General features: G+C 40.3%; 1 protein-coding gene and 1 pseudogene across 1 annotated transcript; both read right to left on the bottom strand.

The window, feature by feature from the left end:
* Positions 1-310: 310 nt before the first annotated feature.
* Positions 311-20,851, bottom strand: LOC134796468 (titin-like). Its single transcript, XM_063768661.1, has 8 exons — positions 20,164-20,851; positions 15,237-16,069; positions 13,879-14,742; positions 9,766-9,996; positions 9,330-9,470; positions 8,191-8,292; positions 5,769-5,855; positions 311-517 (listed from the first exon to the last, which is right to left on the bottom strand). The coding sequence occupies exons 1-8, from the start codon at positions 20,456-20,458 to the stop codon at positions 311-313; spliced, it is 2,760 nt and encodes a 919-aa protein (XP_063624731.1). The 5' UTR covers positions 20,459-20,851.
* On the bottom strand, positions 16,562-17,351 carry LOC134796469 (tigger transposable element-derived protein 4-like; annotated as a pseudogene).
* Positions 20,852-21,722: the final 871 nt, after the last annotated feature.

Below are 21,722 nucleotides of genomic sequence, written 5' to 3' on the forward strand. Positions count from 1 at the left end.
AGCCCTGGCACGGCGGCGCGTGTCCTCGGCCTGCATGATTAGTGTACAGTAGGGTCAGCACACACCTGGCAGTCGCGGCTGCAGTACCACTGGTTGGCGCAGCCGGCGCACACGAACTGCGCGGCGCGGCGCCGGCAGCCCTGGCACGGCGGCGCGTGTCCTCGGCCTGCATGATTAGTGTACAGTAGGGTCAGCACACACCTGGCAGTCGCGGCTGCAGTACCACTGGTTGGCGCAGCCGGCGCACACGAACTGCGCGGCGCGGCGCCGGCAGCCCTGGCACGGCGGCGCGTGTCCTCGGCCTGCATGATTAGTGTACAGTAGGGTCAGCACACACCTGGCAGTCGCGGCTGCAGTACCACTGGTTGGCGCAGCCGGCGCACACGAACTGCGCGGCGCGGCGCCGGCAGCCCTGGCACGGCGGCGCGTCGTCGCCGCCCTCGTCGATGACGAGCCGCCCGCCGTCGGCCGGCGACGCCGCCGCGGAACCTTCCGATGCTGGGGATTCCTCGTCGTCCTGTAACAGGACGTCATTATTATTAGACGCTTTCTCGGAATTGCACAGTTGTTCCACACATATACTCGTATGTGTTATGACAAAGAATCTATAGAATAACTCTTGCGTTTTGTATACATATTTCCAAACTCGATTCCTTATTTCAAAGATTTTTGTTAAGGCAGTATAAAGTTAACAGAAAATTCTTATATCCAACTACAAGTATGGCGTTGGTGTCGTTCCACTATGGATCGGATACATTAAACGGCGGACATCACTAAATAAAGTACTTAATTTTACTATACAAAAAGTTTCATAATTAACATTGTGTGACGTTGATCAGTCCGCTAATTTTGGTTAGTGGTAGCCATTAGAATCGCTTGCACCGATCAGTTTGTAACCCGTAACCCAACAGAAAACTATAAAAAATATCATCATCATCATCATCTCAGCCATAAGACGTCCACTGCTGAACATAGGCCTCCCCCTTGGACCTCCATACGTGCCGGTTGGAAGCGACCCGCATCCAGCGTCTTCCGGCGACCTTAACAAGATCGTCTGTCCATCTTGTGGGTGGACGTCCTACGCTGCGCTTGCTAGTCCGTGGTCTTCACTCGAGCACTTTTCGACCCCATCGGCCATCTTCTCTGCGTGCAATGTGGCCTGCCCATTGCCACTTCAGCTTGCTAATCCGGTGGGCTCTGTCGGTGACTTTAGTTCGTCTACGGATCTCCTCATTTCTGATTCGATCACGTAGAGAAACTCCGAGCATAGCCCTCTCCATAGCTCGTTGAGCGACTTTGAGTTTTGAGATGAGGCCGATAGTGAAAGACCACGTTTCGGAGCCGTAAGTCATCACTGGTAACACACATTGATTAAAGACTTTCGTCTTGAGGCACTGAGGTATGTCGGACGAAAAGACATTACGTAGTTTCCCGAACGCTACCCAACCGAGTTGGATTCGGCGGTTGACCTCTTTCTCGAAGTTGGACCTACCTAATTGGACTACTTGTCCTAGGTAGGAAATGGACCTGGATGAGTCCTGACGGTTCCACGAGAAACGAGATAGACTTCATCATGACCGACAAGAAACGGATATTCAGTGATGTCTCTGTGATCAACAGGGTAAAGACCGGTAGTGATCACCGAATCGTAAGAGGCACACTGAATATCAATATTAAACTTGAAAGGTCCAGCCTGATGAAGTCTACGCTCCGACCTACTCGAGCCCATGTTCAAAACCCCGAAAGCTTTCAACTCGAGCTCTCTAACCGCTTTGCTTGCCTAGAGGACTTGGCTTCAGTGGACGAAATCAACGACGGGCTAGTGGAAACTGTCCACACAGTAGAGTCTAAGTTTTTTAGACCCCGCCGTAAAGATAGACCTCAGAAATTGACCGAGCAAACCTTAAACCTCATGGCTGAACGACGCTCGCTACAGTTGCAGTCTCCCGATGACGCGGAGTCATATAGGCAGCTCAATAGACGTATATCTAAGTCCTTGCGACATGATCTGCGTCTCTTTAATACTAACCGTATTAAAGAGACTATTGAGCGAAACCAAGGCTCCAAAGTGTTCGCAAAGGACAAGTCTATTGGGCAAAGCCAGCTGACAAAGCTGAAACGGGAAGATGGCAGCATAGCGTCGAGCAAAGCGGAGGTTTTAGGTGAGATCGAGAGGTTCTATGGACAGTTATACACTTCGATCGCAAAGCCCGTTGACAGCTTGGTAAAGTCTATTTCAATAGAACTTGCTAACTATGTAAACAAACAACGTAACTTTGTTTTATCACTGTTTCTCTTTGAATTTTCACACCACCTCATCAAATACCATTGAAACCATACACATATACACTATTGAAACGGTCCGTTCCGTAAAATACATAAATATATAACAGTATCTTGGATATTTAATTAAAAGTTTAAAATGGGTTCATAAGTTAGGTTATTAGGACCTGTTAGAATGATGGTTTTGTTTCTTTTAAATTCTACAATTGTCTATGATGGGTAGTGTTGTGACTAAAGTTTGCAATATAAACCCGCTACACACTAACCAACCCACGATCTGTACCTACCGCCGCGGTTATAAAATACATCAATACATTATTCTTAAGTACTAATTTGTCTTCTGATCGTGATTAAACAAATTAAAAATAAGTAACTACTTGTTTTTTACTTTTGATATTTTATTATTCGATATGGTTTGACATTAGTAATAAGTAGTAAGTAGGAGTCTTGCCCATCACTAGTAAATTCATCATTCAGAGACAATTCCAATATGGCGGTTTGTTTACATAGTTAGCAAGTTCTATTGAAATAGACTTTAGGAGATCCAAGAGCCAAGCTGTCCCGACATTATACCGAAGATATCCCGGACATCAGTCTGTACGAGATTAGGATGGCCCTGAAGCAGCTTAAGAACAACAAGGCGCCGGGCAAAGACGGAATCACTTCAGAGCTTCTGAGAGCGGGTGGAACACCGGTACTTAAAGTTCTCCAGAAGCTCTTTCATTCCGTCTTGTCCGAGGGCATAACGCCTGAAACATGGAATAGAGGCGAGGTGGTGCTGTTCTTCAAAAAAGGTGATAACAACCTATTGAAGAACTACAGACCCATCACGCTTCTGAGCCATGTCTATAAGCTGTTTTCAAGGGTCATCACGAACCGTCTCGAACACAGACTTGGTGACTTCCAGCCTCCCGAACAAGCCGGTTTCCGAAAAGGCTATAGTACCATAGACCACATCCATACGCTGCGGCAAGTTATACAGAAGACCGAAGAGTATAACTTGCCATTATGCTTAGCGTTTGTGGACTATGAGAAAGCCTTCGATTCGGTGGAAACATGGGCGGTGCTTGAGTCTCTTCAGCGATGCCATATTGACTATCGGTACATCGAAGTGTTGAAGTGTTTGTATAGTAACGCCACCATGTCGGTCCGAGTACAGGAGCAGAGCACGAGGGCGATTCCATTGCGAAGAGGCGTAAGGCAGGGAGACGTTATCTCTCCGAAACTGTTTACTGCCGTAATGGAAGACGCCTTCAAGCTCCTGGAATGGGAAGGACTTGGCATCAACATCAACGGCGAATACATCACTCACCTTCGGTTTGCCGACGATATCGTAGTCATGGCAAAGTCGATGGAGGAACTCAGCATGATGCTCGATGACCTCAACAGAGTTTCACAACGGGTGGGCTTGAAAATGAACATGGACAAGACGAAACTTATGTCAAATGCCAATGTTGTGCCCATCCCAGTCTCTGTTGGGAACTCGGTACTCGAAGTTGTTGACTCGTACATAAAAAATATATATACAAATAAATCTAAAAAAACCGGTCAAGTGCGAGTCGAACTCGCGTCCCAAGGGTTCCGTACTGCACTCATTTTCGAACGAGCGAGCAAAGCCAAGTTCTTACATTCAACTTACTTACAACACACGGCTGGCTAGGGCACGGCCAGGCATTTCCATGTTTTTAACTGAGCTGTCAGAGGATAGTTAGTTACGCAATAACTTTAGTAAATTTGTTGAATTTTAACCAAAATTTTGTTCAAGTATTATGTTAGGCATAGTGCCTATATTATTTTTGCGTTGGTTAAGCGTATCTCTGTTATTTTAAGATAACAGATATACGTCTGACACGACAGTTCGGTCTTCTCATTTAGCTACTTAAACCAATTATTTGTTCTATGTTTGACTACCCTCCTACAGCTCATCCTTCGACCTAGCGTGGAGGCGCACCTCTCTCGGTAAAGAACTATATTTCGTGTTTTTTCCAAAATTTAGGCCTGTAGTTTCAGATGATTGGACACTTAATACGACACGACCACTTAAAACTAATCTTGGAGGGGCGGATAGGATGCAAGCGGGGTAGAGGAAAACCTAGACGCAGCTTTTTAGAACAAGTGAAAGAAAAAGTAGGGGTCGTATCGTATCAAAAAGTCAAAAAGCTGGCGCAAGTGATAGGGAAAGCTGGAACATACACCACCGACAAGAGAATATCTCTTAAGTTAATGATGATGAGTTTCAGACGCTTGAAGTAGGTACTAATTTAGTTCTGTGTTTGAGCACTAACCTCCCGCAACTCGGCCTTCGGCCGCGCGTTTGTAAAAGCCTCTGCGCTTCGGGCCTTCGGCCATAAGCGTAGGTCGGCCTTCGGCATTCGCAATGGCTGTCCATACCACGTTTTACGTAAAACATTGCGGCTGTGTCCCTAAAACAGCCCAACCGCGTTTTTTTCCTTAAGTCCGACTCACGCTTGACTGTAGATTTCTAATAGGTTTTCCTGTCATCTAGAGATGAAGAACTATTTTGTATATTTTTTTCAAAATTTTAGACCCAGTAGTATCGAGGTTAGGGGGGGGGGGGGGGTGGTCATTTTTGCCTATTTTCTTAAATAACTTCTAGACTATTTAATATAAAACTATAAAAAAAATATATTTGAGATCGTCAAAATAAGCCCTTTCGTTTAATATATAACACGATATGGTTTGCAAAACTTTGTTTTTTAATTTTCTCATTTCCCCCCAAAAAGTGCCCCCTATGTTCAAAATTCTTTTGTTTTCATTACGTGTCCGTCTTTGGGTCACAGACTTACATATGTGCACCAAATTTCAACTTAATTGGTCCAGTAGTTTTGGAGCAAATAGGCTATGACAGACGGACAGACGGACAGACAGACGCACGAGTGATCCTATAAGTTTTTTCCTTTTGAGGTACGGAACCCTAAAAACGCAGTTACATTGACAGATAGTTGCAACAGACGCCCCAAATACCTAAATTGATAGATTTAGAAATAAATAGAAGCTGGATAAATAGGGAACCTGGCCGGAAATTATTATTTTGTGCCCCTTGCGTTTGAGACTACCGGGTGCTGGGGGTCGGAGGCTATTGCCTTTATTAGGGAAGTGGGACGTCGAATGAGGGAGAGGGGGTCTGACGCCCGCGCGGGTTCGTACCTGGTGCAAAGGCTGTCCATCGCCATTCAACGTGGTAACGCGGCTAGTGTGATGGGTACCTTTGCGCCAGAGACAACTTGGAGGGAGTCTTAAGTTATTATTGATTTTTTTATTTATTTTTGTATTGACGTTTATTGGATTTAGAAAATAAATCAGAAACATATACACTTATCAATGTAGTCGTATTAAGTGTAAAGTTATCTATGAAAACGGTCAACCACAAGAGAAGAATATAGACTGGTTGAGATTGGGATCAATTAGAAAATTGTATGACCTGAATGTATGACATAAACGATATGTTGACATTACGAACTCACCAACTGAACGACCTCCTCCTTTTCGCTCGGCGCGTCGGCGGGCGGCGGCGTCGGCTGCACCGGCGTTATCGTGATCTCGCCGCAATTCTATAACGCACAAGACACACTTTAGCTTGACGGTACTGATGAGTTTGGCGAGTCACAAGTGTAGGCGATACGAGTGGAAGATTTGGAGAGCCCAACATGTTTTAGAATTCGCTTAACCTAAATAGTAAAGTTGAGCAAAATATTGCAGCTGATAAATTTGATAGCTAATTAAAATTGGCACCTGGATCAGATGCCCCTGCACGTTCTCCATCAGATATATCGGAGCGGCTGAGGAAATTAATATATGAACACGCTCTAGCGCCTTCACAATAGAGGCGCTAGAGTGCGTGTTGGAGATGTTATATATATATATGCCGCCGCCGATATATGTATCTGTAGGCGACTGTATAGTCTCGTAAATACGTTGTCCAGCGATAGTGTTTGACAATCCAAATGTAATACTACACTATGCGTCCGTACAGCGCCATCTAGGTGCCAAATTTGCAGCTACAATATATTGCTCGTTACACAGATTTACAGATGACAACATTTTGACAACAATAAAACACCCACCGCTAAAGGCTTGTCCACACTTGATGCCTTTGCGTAGACCTGCACGTGTACCGCTACAACAATTAAGCGTACGCGCACGTGCACATCTACACACTCGCATCCGGTATGCACAGGCATTAATAGCATACTTGAGAACCTAAATAAATAGGCTACATTCACCTCTCCAGGTATTTTATAGTCGTCAGTAAAGAGAATAGAGTGCATAGAGACGGATTGCCAAAGTAAATTATGTAGCCACTGTAAATTTACTGCCATCTTTCGACAGAACATAAAACTGTTAGAACGCCATTTGACTTTGATCCTTATTCTTTCACTGATATGTGTTAACTTATTAAATATTAATATTAACGCCATCTACTCGAGAGTAGGCTGAAGGTTATGGCGCCATCGCTCGAAATCACCAAAATATTGCACCATACCTTTGTCCTAGTGTCATGTAGATGGCGTTAATATTAATATTTAATCAAAGTCAAATGGCGTTCTAACAGTTTTAATCGTCTGTCGAAAGATGGCAGCAAATGTACTGTAGCTACATAATTTACCATGACAGTAACTCTCTATTTCAAATTCTCTTTGGTCGTCAGTAAACATTATATTTTGCTTTGCTGCTTGTATGCTCTGTGACGTGTAGTGACATAGAGTGGCATAATCTCGATGAGTATTGCCATTTTAAAACGAAAATGTATCGATCAAATGTTGATTTCAAACAATTGTAAAAAGCTTTTTAAATAGTTGATATGTTGTTAAAATATAAATGATGTCAAGATGTATTCAGGGCAACCAAACGTGACAATGATACTCTAAGTTGACAGTTGGTTTCAAATCTGTTTTCTATCTTATTAAAGCAATAATAAAGTCTATATTGCAAGTATTTCTACTAGTTGTGTGTGTTTTACTAAATGTCAAACTTTTCCAGCTTGTGTTCAGGTACAAAATCATTAACTATAAGTTATTCAAATAGCACGCTTAGCGCTGATTGCGCTGATTTTTATTGTACTTTAATTTTGATCTGATCTGATCAAATCTTAATAATTGTAACACCATACCACTTCAAACAATTTTAAAAAACTTTCGAGAATGGGTCTCATCTCACTCAATGTTTTAACATCAATAAAACTTGGTTATTTATTGAGAATATCTGATTAGTAATAAATTAATTGTATTCTTAGCTACTTTCTGCCACGATTGACTGACTCAACTATCTTGACATAATTCCATTGAGTATAAAGGCTCATTTAGACGGCACGCAACTCGCATGCAAGTTTTATTACATTGCTGTAAAGGAAGAACGCTAAGCATAATGAATTTCGTATATTGACCGGCCATTTCCTATTTCTATCGCACTCGCGTAATTATGTGGCTGTCCCGCCCATGACGCCGGCGGTCAATGCCACTGTGCGAGCGGGGATAGCAATGTAATTATGTGCGCGCGATAGAGATAGAAAACGCCGGGTCAATGTACGAAATTCTTCGTGATTAGCGTCCTTACTTTATTAGAACAATAGAAGTCAGCAAAATAACTAAACTCTAACCCCCTCATTCAGAAAAGCGCTACAAACCTCAATTAACTAATAATCGTTTGTCTTTATCTGTCGTTTTGACTTATGTATTTGTAAGAAAGGGAGAAAACATAATTTAACTAAATCAGGCCCGTATAGTTTCATGAATAAGGGGGTAAAACTCTAATGCGAGTTCTCGCACCGTCAACAGAGCGGACATGTTGTCAACTTCCAATCAACTAAATAACCAGCATCTTAATCTAAATTTTGAATTTAGAATGATCAAGGCCAATTGTAACACCGATCGTGTACTATGTGGGTACCTTGGCCTGACCGAACGCCGGCAGATTGGGCGCTTGCTTGCGTTCCGGTGACGTCAGCAGTTTAGCCAGAGTCGGCGAGTAACTCTGTGCAGGGGTCGCCTGCTGGAACGTTGGCAACACCCATTCAAGCGAGGTCAATGTATGCTTTATTATAATACTGGGGGTGGTCGCGCCTTTATCGCCTGTCGTGATCTCGCGCTTATATACATGTTGGAAGGTGACAACGATGGTGATAGACGATAAAGGGGCGACCGTCTTAGCCCCTCAGGTGTGGGATTGCGATTCTGTGGCGCGCTTAGAGTGGAGAGTAAATTCAGTTTCATAGCTCCAATCACAAGGGTAATGTAGTGACCAGTCAAATCAGCTACTCTTTGTGAAACGTCAATACAATTTTTTTACAATGAATTCCGTATGAGACACTAAGACAGTGATGTCACAATGAATTCACCTCCTTTGAGTTTATGTTTACTTTTCATGAAAATATCCGATCTTGTTAATAACAAAACTTCAGTGAGACACAGACATATAAAATATATTAAATACGCTACACTCATGTATAGATAGTCGAAAAACGCTGGCGTAGCGAATCGTGAAAATTCGTGAGTCACCCAACCAGCTTTGACTCTAAGAAGCAACAATATTTTTTTGTGTAAAACTGTTGATTGTTGACGACCGGTCTGGCCTAGTGGGTAGTGGCCCTGCCTGTGAAGCCGACAGTCCTGGGTTCGAATCCCAGTAAGGGCATATATAGTTGTCTGAGTACTCACAACACAAGCCTTCTTGAGCTTACTGTGGGACTTAGTCAATCTGTGTAAGAATGTCCTATAATATTTATTTATTTTATTTATTTAAAACTGTTCTTGATAAAAAATATTTTATATAGACCACTAACTATAGTAACTATTTAGAACTTTATTAGAATCATTTTAAGATGTAACCGTTTTTGGCGATGTGATGTGATGTGTTTTTGTATACTTAATACAATTAGTGTAGCTTTTTTTTACAATGCCAGCGTAACTGACCATTTTATTAATGCGCCTATGATACCTCCAAGCGTGTAACAAAACCGCAATCAAAATGAAATCTAAATGACATCTCAGCTGAAAGTGCTATGAATTGAAACATTGCTCGAATCGTACCTTAGTAAGTATGCCGTGAAGCAGCGAGTTCTGTGTGGTGGGTGTCTCCTGGCTGGTGGTGACGGGCAGCAGGGAGATCTCGGGGTAGGGCGGCGGCGGCGGCAGGCGGGGGCTCGGGGAGGCCATGCGTTCTGCTTGCTTCTGGAAATTAAAAGTAAAGTTAAGTAAAGTTACGTTAGACATTGGGTTGCCAAGTTGACAAACGTCAGGATTTTCCCTGATTTGCGGGTTGCCGGGAGACTACGCGAGTTGACGTCTTTGTCTAAGTGACAATAATTAAATAATTAGTGGCACTGTTTGTCTCAAGGAATGTTGTATCACGTTCAACCAACATGCTCAGTAGATGGCCCACTCAATGCCAAGGTATTTGAATCTATTTAGCGATCGCGGCCGATTCAAATACCTTTGCTTTGCGGACGTGACAAATATAACTTACATTCTGTATTGTTTCCTCGTGCCTCTCCCGGGGAGTCTGCTGTCTTCTCTCGGGGCGAGTTGGGACATGTTCAGGCCTGGTTGTGACGGTCTCCGGAGGCCTGGGCATCCCGGGCATGCCGGGGGTCTGCTGCATGTTCGCGAACTGCACGAGCACGTCCTTGAAGGACACGCCGTTGGGCAGCGCTCCGGCTTGGATTTGCTGGAGGCGCTCTAGCATGGCTTTTTGGTTCTGGAACGACATTTTTTTTATTTATGATCTATGAATTATAAACAAAAGCAAGGAGATATTGATTATGGGAGAAGTGAAGTCTAACCCCCTTAGTCATAAACTTTTACTAAAGTCGACAAGCCGATAATAATTGTTTGTCCTTATCCGACGTATTGGTATGATGGAAAGGGACAAACGATTATTATCGGCTTGTCAACTTTAGTAAACATTTATGAATAAGGGGTTAAGACTACAAGCACACCTTGGCATGCCTGAGGATGTATCGGCATGCCTAAGTACGCCTCGGCAATATGCCGAAGGAGCTCCTTGCCGTGCCGATAGTGGACGCCGGGACTAAACTTTTTCTATTAAATATTCCATCCAAATTTCATCAGAACATTTTCGCATATCATATATTTTATTCTCATATGAGTGACCTCGTTATAGGTTTTAATGTCGCTATCCAAAACTTTGCTACTATAATGAAATTCCCTTTAAATTTTGAATTTACGGGAAGAATTTTAATTCACAGAAAGATTGAAAATAGACGTTACTATATATATACTCTATATTTTTTATCATCTTTCTGTTTTTTAGTTTACTTGAAAATTGTTTGGGTCTATTATGATCAAAATATTCAAAGACAATTTTCTAAAACAGAGTCCGCGAGCAAAGCAACTGTTTCGCAAATCAATTGAATGCATGAAAGGTCGCGCGGGTCGCGGTTTTTACTCCGGCAAGGTCGGAGCGTTTGAGAAACAATCACACGGGGCAATGTCACACGCAGCTTAACGCTGTCGGTCCAAAAATCGGGATCTTGGTGATCTATAAGCATACATCGGGGTTTTTGGTGCAGGAATGTTTTACACTAGCTAAAAAAATAGGTAAAAATTGTAAAAACCGATACTATATTAACATTTCTAAGCACATTTCGCTGGCCTAATACTACAGCGTTCTATGTTTCACTTTTATCGAACTGAAATTTGAACATTGTCATAGTAACATTAAGTCGAATTTCAACTATCTTGAAAATGTAACATAGAACCCGTAATATTGGACCAGCGATTTGGAGGTTACTATACTTATTGGTAATTATTTTACAATAAACAAAGTTATATACACGAAATCATTCCCGCGCTAAAAACCAAGATGTATGTTTATAATATTACAGAGATGGTGAGTGGCCTCATCGAAAGGTCAGCGCTGGAAGTCACCAGCATACATGCTGAGATGGGGCCATTTCGTGGCACCTTATTATTTCTATATTTTAGTTAATAATATGTTTTTGTCATGTGTCTTTACGAATAAATTATCCAATTATAGAAGCTTTTATTTCACTTGTCATGTATGTATGGTCGGGTCAAATCTTACAACCTAAATTAGATCCACTTCGTATTATCGATTGAAACTTGACACCTTAGAGGATATAACCAACGGAGACGCCATGTCTAAAATTTTCGGTACAAAATAGTCTGCCGTTTTTTGCGGGGGAGGGGCACATCAAATGTATAGGTACGTCATGTCAGATAAACGTCAGTCCATACATATGGTTGACAAGTTGTTGACCATTGGCCGCCTATTTTCGACAGAGGGGAACGCCTGTTAATGGCGGCTCCATTGTTAATTACTCCGAGCTTGACACACATGTAAGTTGGGTGACAACTTAACAATTGACATACATAAATGTATTAGGTGACAAATGACAATGCAATTGATCACCATCGAGCTGATCTAATGTCACACATCTAGACACAGGAACTCTGTGACAAATAAATAAATAAATATTATAGGACATTCTTACACAGATTGAAGTCCCACAGTAAGCTCAAGAAGGCTTGTGTTGTGGGTACTCAGACAACGATATATATAATATATAAATACATAGAAAAGAACCATGACTCAGGAACAAATATCTGTGTCATCACACAAATAAATGCCCTTACCGGGATTCGAACCCGGGACCATCGGCTTCATAGGCAGGGTCACTACCCACTAGGCCAGACCGGTCGTCCCCTAACATCTACCGTCTCGTCGGGAGGTTGGTTAAATATTTCTTCACAAACTCTTGAAAGTTCAGACGTAATGTGTAGGTATAAGGTTTACTCGGGTAATTCCGAATGTCGAAAACTGTCGGATAATTCCGAAAAGAGACTTTTATTATGATGGAATTAAGGGTGATTTTCATCTGATTTTCGGAATTATCCGACATTCGGTAATACCCGAATACACCTTACGGTACAAATATCATCAAAACCATTATCTACTCTACACTGTCAACTGACCTATATTAAACCAAACTGCAACGAATTAAGGACCACCTACACTCAGTTAAGTATGTTGCAGTTAGCATAGCGTTTCCCATAGCTACGTGGCCCTTGCATTAACTAATTTGCAATAAAAAAAGCCATAAAATATCCAATTGATTGAAAGTGCTACTTTTAATTGTAAATTGTAATTATGAACTTTCATACCGTTCGTAATGAATGGACTAATCATTGGGCTCGATTTGACCTCTGTGACCTTTTATCTATTCTGTATTATGATGTAAAAAAGTTACGCATGTAATAGTAACATTGGGGGCGCAATTGACTTGGTACATTTTAAGATCTATTTTTAGGGTTCCGTACCCAAAGGGTAAAAACGGGACCCTATTAATATGAGTCCGCTGTCCGTCTGTCTGTCTGTCACCAGGCTGTATCTCATGAACCGTGATAGCTACACAGTTGAAATTTTCACGGATGATGTATTTCTGTTGCCGCTATAACAACAAATACTAAAAACAGAATACAATAAATATTTAAGCCGTTTTTGCGTAATAGTACGGAACCCTTCGTGCGCGAGTGCGACTCGCACTTGGCCGGTTTTTTATTTTTAATACTTAATTCAGGAAAAAAGAACTATATTACATTATACCTTTAAAAGTGGCACGGCTTACTGGTACGCCAACAGCGCTCCAAGCGCGCACTAAGGTCATAAAGGGCATTGACCTTATGATGAAGGCGTTTCATTGAACATACATCCTTCAAACATGTGTTTTTATTTAACATTCACTCCACTTTAAACTGACGGACTGAAATAATGGGTCTGATAATAATCGACAAGGCGCAACTGCCATAAATATTAAGCTCAAAGCGCAATTCGTCTCCGTTTCAGCTTGGGCAAACATTTTCGTACCTGTGTCCGTCTGTTCTCCCCCCAGGCCGCATTACTTAACCGGTTTTCGTGTAAATAAATAAATATTAGGGGGACATCTTACACAGATCAACCTAACCCCAAACTAAGCAAAGCTTGTACTATGGGTGCTAGGCAACGATATTCATACTTATATAGATCAATACATACTTATATACATAGAAAACATCCATGACACAGGAACAAATATCTGTGTTCATCAGCCAAATAATTGCCCTTAGCCCCTTACCGGGATTCGAGCCCAGCACCATCGGCTTCGCAGGCAGGGTCACTACCCACGAAGCCAGACCGGTCGTCAAAGTGTAGTTTTGGGAGCAGTTTCAATAATTTTGTGGATGATTATTTGTTGATTCGGATTTTGGAAATTTTTAAATTTGGCGGAACCATGGGTGTTCGCGAGGTCCAAGGAGACCTCGCAAACACCCATGATGAAGCGGAGGGGATGGAGGAGGCTCGGTCGCAGAGCCACTCGTATTAATTAGAATAATAGATGAACGTTTGTACAGTGAGCTGATATTGCTGAATGACATTTGACCTTGAGTTTGTATGCATCAGTCGCTAAGTGCTTAAACCTAATTGTAAACATTTATTAATTGCCCTCTATTAGTTAGTATGTACGTTTTGTAGTAGTATGATTAGTTTAAGTACTTTTAGAATACAGAAGACAGCTTAGAGTTAGTGTAGTAGAAAAAACAAAAAAATGTGACTTACCATGTCCAAATTGTTGAAAAGCATATTCAAATTGTTGAGATTATTATAATTATTCATGTTCTCCATCATCTTCGGTGCTATAGCCCTAGGGTTGTTCATCATATTCGGATTCAGAATGGACTTCATCCTTCTCCCCCTTCTAGGCGTTATATCTGGGTTCCTCTGTCTATAGTCCGCTATAATAGACTTGACATCCTTAGTAGGTCCTTGGCGGCCCATTGGCATACCAAAACCTGTAGGTAGCTGCCCGTTCATGTCTCTAGGGAAACCCGGCATGGTCGGACCAGGTAGTAAAAGCGGTTGAGGGAATACTGGCTTAGGCATGTTCTGCATGTGAGCTGCTTTGTCATAAGGCGGTGGCAACCCTACCATAGGGTTGAAATGCGTCGTCACCGGCATAACCGGCGGTTGTATTATAGGATTAATTGTAGAACAAGGCGGTTTAAGCGACAACCCTGATATCTCATCACTTTTATCTATAGCTAAGTTCTTAGCTTGGTTTAGGTAGTCGAAAGGATCAGTGCGGTCTGAACCGTTGACATCAGCTGCCTTTTCGAACGATAGCACTTGTTTTCTACGCAGTAACCTTAGTAAGATCTCCTCTTTGACTTTCTTTAAGTGTAGGATGTTGTTCCATTCGTGTTCTTTTTTCTGCGCTAGTTCCCTTAGTGTTTGGATCTCTGAGAGTAATTGCTCAGTGTGCCTTTGTATTTCGTCGATGTTGTTCTTGGTGGCGGTCTGTATGTAGTCATTGATCATAGTGTCGTGCTGCGGGAATGTCTTTTCTACTTCCTGGCAGAGTTTCTTGAGTGGAGATTCAGTTTCGGCTTCTTCGCTTGATCGTCGTTTTGTTGCTTGCTCCTCCTAAAACAATATAACTTTTGTAACTATCTAGTTCATGTAGTAGGGACTTTAGTCTAAAAAAGACTTCTCTTACAATCATCTTGGTGGCGTGGCAGTCATAATGGAAAATTAACTATCAAAACATCTTTCACTTTTTAACTTCGTTTTTTTACCATTAGATGTAGCTCGGCAGATGTAAGCATAAAAATTATTGTGGGACACTTTCGGCTGTCTAATAATGAAGTAACCTCAATGAGCATGATATTTATTCCAAAATATTACCACATAAAGTGCCTAATTTAGAACCTCATGTTTACTTCGCCTTTCCTCTGAGCTTGTCAAATATGTGCTATTTAAATAGTGATCTTGAAGATTAAATTATTGAATTCTAGAATTGCTCAACGACAGATGCCCAATTCGGGCCTCGCCACAAAGGAGAGGTTCAGTGGAGTTCCTTCTAATCCTTAAAAAACGAATTATAGACAATTTGTTTAACATGAATTAATCAAACCTACCTTAGCCACATCCCCATTAACAGTCTGTTTTGCAGTCTTCTCAGTTTTCACTTTGATCGGAGCCTCAATCATCTCCACATCAGCCTCCACCACCTTCTCAACTATTCTCTCCAGCAATTTCACCTCTTCCTCCTTTACAGTTACAGGCACTTCTTTAGGCGGACTTAGCTCTTTTACTTGTGTCTCTGGGATAGAAAGGATAACAGGGGCTGGAAGGACTGGTGAAGCAGTGGGCACTACGGGAAGAGCTGTAGATACTGGAAAAAGTTTTGATACAGCTGGTGTGACTGAAGCAGACACTGGAGATATTGAAATAGCTGAGGTTAAAGGAATAGCAGGGATTGCTGGAAGAGTTGGTGTTATAGGAACTGTGGGTACAGCGATAGTTGGTGCTGCTGGTACAATTGGTACTGCTGGGATGATTGGTGCCACTGGCACAGCCTGTGTTGGGTAAGATGGAGCTACAGAGACTGATGGCACCACTGAGATAGCAGGTGCTACTGGTGCAGCTACAGTTGGTGTTAATGACACAGCAGGAGCGAAGGGGACTGTCGGAACAATAGGAGTTACCACAGTTGGGACTGTAGGGGCTTCTGATACAACTGAGTCTGATACTGTTGGGGTTTCAGAAATTGAGACAGGAGCCTCAGTGACTTCCGGAACCTCTATTGCCTCTTCAGGGATGGGTTCTACATCTTCGGTGGGTGCTACTATTGGTTCCGATTCTGGTTGCGTGGCCTCAAGGTCAGCACCATTTTGAAGGGATTCTGGTTCTTCTGTAGGATCCTCTGTGGTACTTGCTAATGATATAGTATCTTCTTTCAGTAGATCTTCTGTAATTAAATGGAACATTTAATATTTAATTTTAAAAATGTGCACATCACATAACATACTTAGCCTAAAATATAATCTATAACTATAATCGTACTACGGCACGACGTTGCAACGTGTAATTGTGTTTTAGCCCAAAACTGACTATATAAACGGTTTAAATAAATAAATATGTCAGATTAACTCATATTATGGCTCCTCTACACGATGGGATGGATGAGATAGCAATATCACTTGCTCCCTCTAACGCATAAATGCGTCCCTTGGACTGGCCGGCGTTGGCCCATCGTGTAGAGGAGCCATTACAGTGGATTTCGGATATAACGACGATGACGGGACCACTATAATTCCGTTGTAATATGCAAAGGAAAAGAGATAAAGACACATAAGTATGTATAGTTTATATTCATTTTATTATAGGAAATACTTGCAAACATAGTTCATAGTTCACTGCTAGTTTCAAAAGTTATGTAAAATTACTCTGCTTCATTTTATTATTTTGTGCTAGTGTAGATTTTTTGACTTTTTATGCCTTGCCTAAGACCAAAATTATCTAAGAATATTTTTTCCCATGCCTTACTTGATGCAACAAGCATGGTGATTCTGTCTTCTGGTAATTTTCCACCAACACACTATTCCCCTTTAAATTTCAAGCTTTTTTAGGAGTAAACTTAAAAAACAAACCTTTCTCGTCTGCATTACATATTTGGCTTTCAGTGTATTCTTCACTCAATTTTGGGAAAACTGTTTTCAGCCAGTTATCACAGTCACTTCTCGATACACTATCAGCTTCTTTACAAAGTTTGGGTACCACAATATTGTGGCGCTGACGGAATCGATATATCCAGCTTTCTGAACACTCATAATCCATTTTCCCAAACAGTCTGGCAAAATGGTTAGCTTTTTCTTGTAGCAGACGACCATTCAAGGGTATGTTTTGGTTTCTTTGAGCTTTGAACCACACTAGAAGGGCATTTTCTATATCTTGATTCGTTGGTTTGCGGTTTTTTTTAATTTTTAAAGATTTGGATTCAAAGCATTCTAATGTTTTATCTCGGTTTTTCCATATCGTAGAAATTGTTGAATGGGAAACTTTGTACTCCTTGCACAAATGAGCATTGTTCGCACCATTTTTTATTTTTGAAATAATTTCCGCTTTCTCTTTGATAGTAAATGCGCGTCGCGTCATACTTATTCAAAAGTTTATTAAACACACAGTTGCACTAAGAATATCACTTTGTAACTGAACCATAAATTTAACTACGAAACTTTTCGAACAAGTGTTCAGGCTATATCCCTACCTACCTATACATATAAACAAAAGGTCACCACCATTGCTGACCATCTGTGGGTGCAAACAAAAGATTGAAAAAACTCTTTGTCTTTTTATGACACTGGGCCCCAATATCTGCATGGGATTTCTAGGAATTTGTTGCTCTACACCCGAATTACGCCGCGTTATACCCGAAGTCGCTATATCCACATGAACCTTACAGTATGCTTTAAATTCATGGGATTTGCATTTAAGCTATAGCCATATGGTCAGTATATGAAATCCACTGTATGTATATTTGGTAACTAACTGAATGATACAATAAAGTATAAAAATAACATAAAAAAATACAAACATATAATACACAAACAGGCATGTGACGGTTTTAAAATTTTACTTCTTTAATAGGTATGTTTACAGCGTTTTGGGGTTGAAAGACCACATACAAAGTAGGCTTAAATTACAACAAGTTACACTATTTGCCACAACGTAGGTGTTAAAAATCAATGTGTAAAAAATGTATAATGTTAATCACAGACCTCAACCGCTAGACAGAGCACATAAGATGATGGAAGTGACTACACACAAGCTTCAGTACAAATTATTATGGGAGCATGCCTGCTTATTTTTGTTGCCCCCAAAAATTACAACCAGTACTTGTGATAATTAAAAATATTAACAAAAATTTAGCTTTGTGGGTGTAACTGGGTTATTAGAGTACAAAATGGTGTAAAATACAAATGTTGTGGTGCTCAAAATGTAGCATTTTACAAATAAAATTGCACCTATGTTAAATTCAAATCTATATAAAAAGAAATCTCACAAAAATATGATGTGTAATTTTATTGAATAGACAAAAGTGACAGTGAAACATTATGACAAGCAAAAATAGAAAAAGTATATAAATAGGTATCCAAAAGAGGCCATCATTTACAATACCTATACCCGGCCTGGCTTCGCACAGATTAACAAATTATACACAAACCTTCCTCAAGAGTCACTTTATCAATAGGTGAAAACCGCATGAAAATCTGTTCTGTAGTTTTTGAGTTTATAGCGAACAAACATACAAACACACAAACAGACAGACGCTACAGGGGACTTTGTTTTATAAGGTGTAATGATAATTCCATCAAGCCTGTTTTATGTTAAATACTCAAGTAGAGTCTGTGCGGAAAGAGAAGTGTCGTGAAATGTATGGGATCCAATACATTCTACAAAACTCTTCTCTTTCCACACAAACTCTTAAGTATAATGGGTTAGCAATGATTTTAGCACATTATTATTTCGTGGATTAGCAAAGTAATATTTTTGTCTTAACCCTTAAACAGGTTGTGTATCTATAAGTAGTAATAGTAATAGCCTTTATTTCATGCGTTTTTGTTACACTTTCATTGTTATTACATTTATTTATTAAATTATTTTCTTTAACTTTTATTGTTTTTCAATTTATTTTATTCATTTGCATGTCGCGTGTGCGGAAAAGGCCTCCCCCAGTTTTTCCCATTCCTTTCTATTCTGGGCTGTTCTCCACCAGTATCTGTCGAAATTTCGTAGCTCATCTCTCCATCTTGTATTCGGTTTTTTCTGTTTTCTCGGTGTGTCTATTAGTAACCATTCTATAAGTACCACATAGCAAATGATTTTTTTTTCGCGAGCTGAGTAAATACAATGACCGCAAAATGTCATTGCCGTAATGTCTATTAAGTGGGTGATATCGGAACGTAAAAAAATGACAGGTGTCATAACAAATTTCTTTGACAATTTAGTTGTCAAGTTCAAATCGACAACGTTTCTCCCGCTGTATATGTTCGCTACGCCGAAAAAAAGTACTGTAAGTATTTTGTTTTGTATTTTTATGGTAGATTATTAGATAATGTATGTGTAGTAAGTCATAACTTACCTTAGTTATTGTTTTCTGATAAAATATTCAATCTAAAAGTTTGTGGTTCATATGAACCCTCTGCCCGTCTGGGGCACGTTCAAGTGGTTTATAAGTGGCCTCTGCCCTGCAGGGAGTTTACATGACATTTAAGGGTAAGATTCATTACTATGAATGAACCTTCATAGTACAAAAATAATATATTTTCCTTTGGTTTTAAAATTAAATATTTATTCAATGGTCAATCGTAAGATTGACCGTTGGCTCGTAAGAGCCAGGACACCCATGCAAGTCAAGAAAGTGCTGGCAGTTAGTGCATTTTGTGACGCAAGTGTAAATGTGATGTGCACATGACTTACCCGTAAACTACTCTGTATGGCTAACAAGGCAGTGGCCATATAAGGACCACGTAGCACCATTGGTAACGAGCAGTGGGCATATAAAAACCACCGGGTTTTTTTTATTGAGTTAGGGGTAATAAAAAAAAATCAAGAAATTACTTTTCTTTTTAAGCTATTACCTACCCGAATCAGTAATCAAAAGTAAAAAATGCGTCAGGCCTGTTTAAGGGTTAATTTGCAAATATGTATGTCATATTATTATGGTATTGTTTGTTTACATTTTTTAAGATAGGTATCTAAGAACAGATAATAAGTGAAATAGAATAATTTGTGTGAGATAAATTTATGGTAAACTTGTGATGTTCTCAGAAGATATGTTTTATACTGCATAAATAATTTTCTTTTATTATTTTTTTCTTTCCAGTAAAAAAATATTGGACCAAGTGCCTACTATAATTTGATTTTATAACATTACAGCAAATGGTGCAATATGCAACTGTTACTGGCATGAGCATTGAGCAAATAAGCATAAGAGTAAAATAAAAAGTAACAATAATGTCTGAATATTAGATAAGATCCTGTATGAATCTTTAAGAGTACCTTTAATCTGTTGTGTCTGCAATTTCAATTCCTCACTTTCCAAATCCTGTTTAACACTTAAATTCTCATCTTTGGCATTCTGATCACAGCTTTCCACCGTTTTCTCAACTTCCGGCTTATCCGGCACTTCCAGTACCTCTACCGTCTCGACCACTTCCGCTTCTTCCTTGACCTTTGAGTCGTCTATCGCTAGAGGATCCACTTCATTATCAGGCACTGTATCCACTGGAGCCACAATATCGACTCCCGTCTGTTCCTTACCAAAATCCACTATTTTCACGCTTATATCGTTCATGTTTATTTACATATTTCCAAATCGCAATGTCACAGTAACACCATGCCGCCTGGAGGTTCAACTACGGAGTTAACCATTTATTGATCATAACATCGAAAACTCATTGTTCTGAGAGATTACACTTTTTACGATTGTTAATACCGTCAAATTACGAGTAATGTAACATGAATAATGTTAGTAATATTTTTATCATGATGGTTGGTTAAATATCACGATACGCTAGCAAGTGTAGCCGTGAACTCAGGGGTCATTGTAACGATTTCAATAAATATACAAGCACTTGGTTAACGCCTTATAAAACTACACGTTTGTAATCATTCAACTGCACTGTACTGTTTTATTTCTCCAGTGCATTGACTAATTAATTCTTATTTAGAAAAATGCCACAGTGCTATGGACCAGGGCTGTTTCACTTAGAACTACCAATATGAAGTATGGGGGGGTCTGTCTTGACAATTATCTAGAGATGTCGCCGGTAACGGCAACAATTTTACCCCTCACCCACTTGTTTTATTTCCTGGTGCAACATTTCACGGTGCTCAGCGTTTAGTTATACGCAGAAAAAAAGCGGTGCGGTTAGTCTGTTACGGCTATCAGTATTTATGGTCTGTAAAAACGCGGAAAATTTAAAAAATATAAGCGGGATGGGTTATCGTCCCATAGACAATCAGAATTTCGCGTCTTTTTCTACTGACACAGTTGTTTGACCGGCTATACTTTTGTTATTTTTGCTACATAAAATCATATTGTACTGGCATAATGTCACTGCAATGAAATAAAAAAATACCTAAACTGTCTTTCAATTGTCTTTTTGACTTTTTACTAGGTAACCTGATTTTCAAAACAAACATTTCTGAATATCGTGACTTGTGTCTTGATTTTTAGTTTTACGGCCAACTCGGCGGCGTAGATAATGGCCGCATCTGAAAAACTTTGCTGCGTTCGGGGATGCAGCAACTCTCGTAAGTAAAATATCGAGCGGGAAAATTTAAAATAATAGTGCTAACCGGCCTGTACCGGCCCGGCGTGCGACCATGATGTGTTTTTCATATATAATAATCGCTCACGCTGATTAGTACATGCGAAATGGATTCTAAAGCGTATTTTTAATATGCAAGCTATAATACATGTCAAAGAATTGTCATCATAACATGATATAATATTTATAATTCATGCTATTTTCCCGTTAGTTTTGCCTAAAACACTACTAGAGTTAGACCAAAAGAAGTCTGCAACGATTTTGATAGCACACGCAGTGCAAGTT

The sequence above is a fragment of the Cydia splendana genome, chromosome 13, assembly GCF_910591565.1.
Source record: "Cydia splendana chromosome 13, ilCydSple1.2, whole genome shotgun sequence".
In the NCBI taxonomy this organism is placed as follows: Eukaryota; Metazoa; Arthropoda; class Insecta; order Lepidoptera; family Tortricidae; genus Cydia; species Cydia splendana.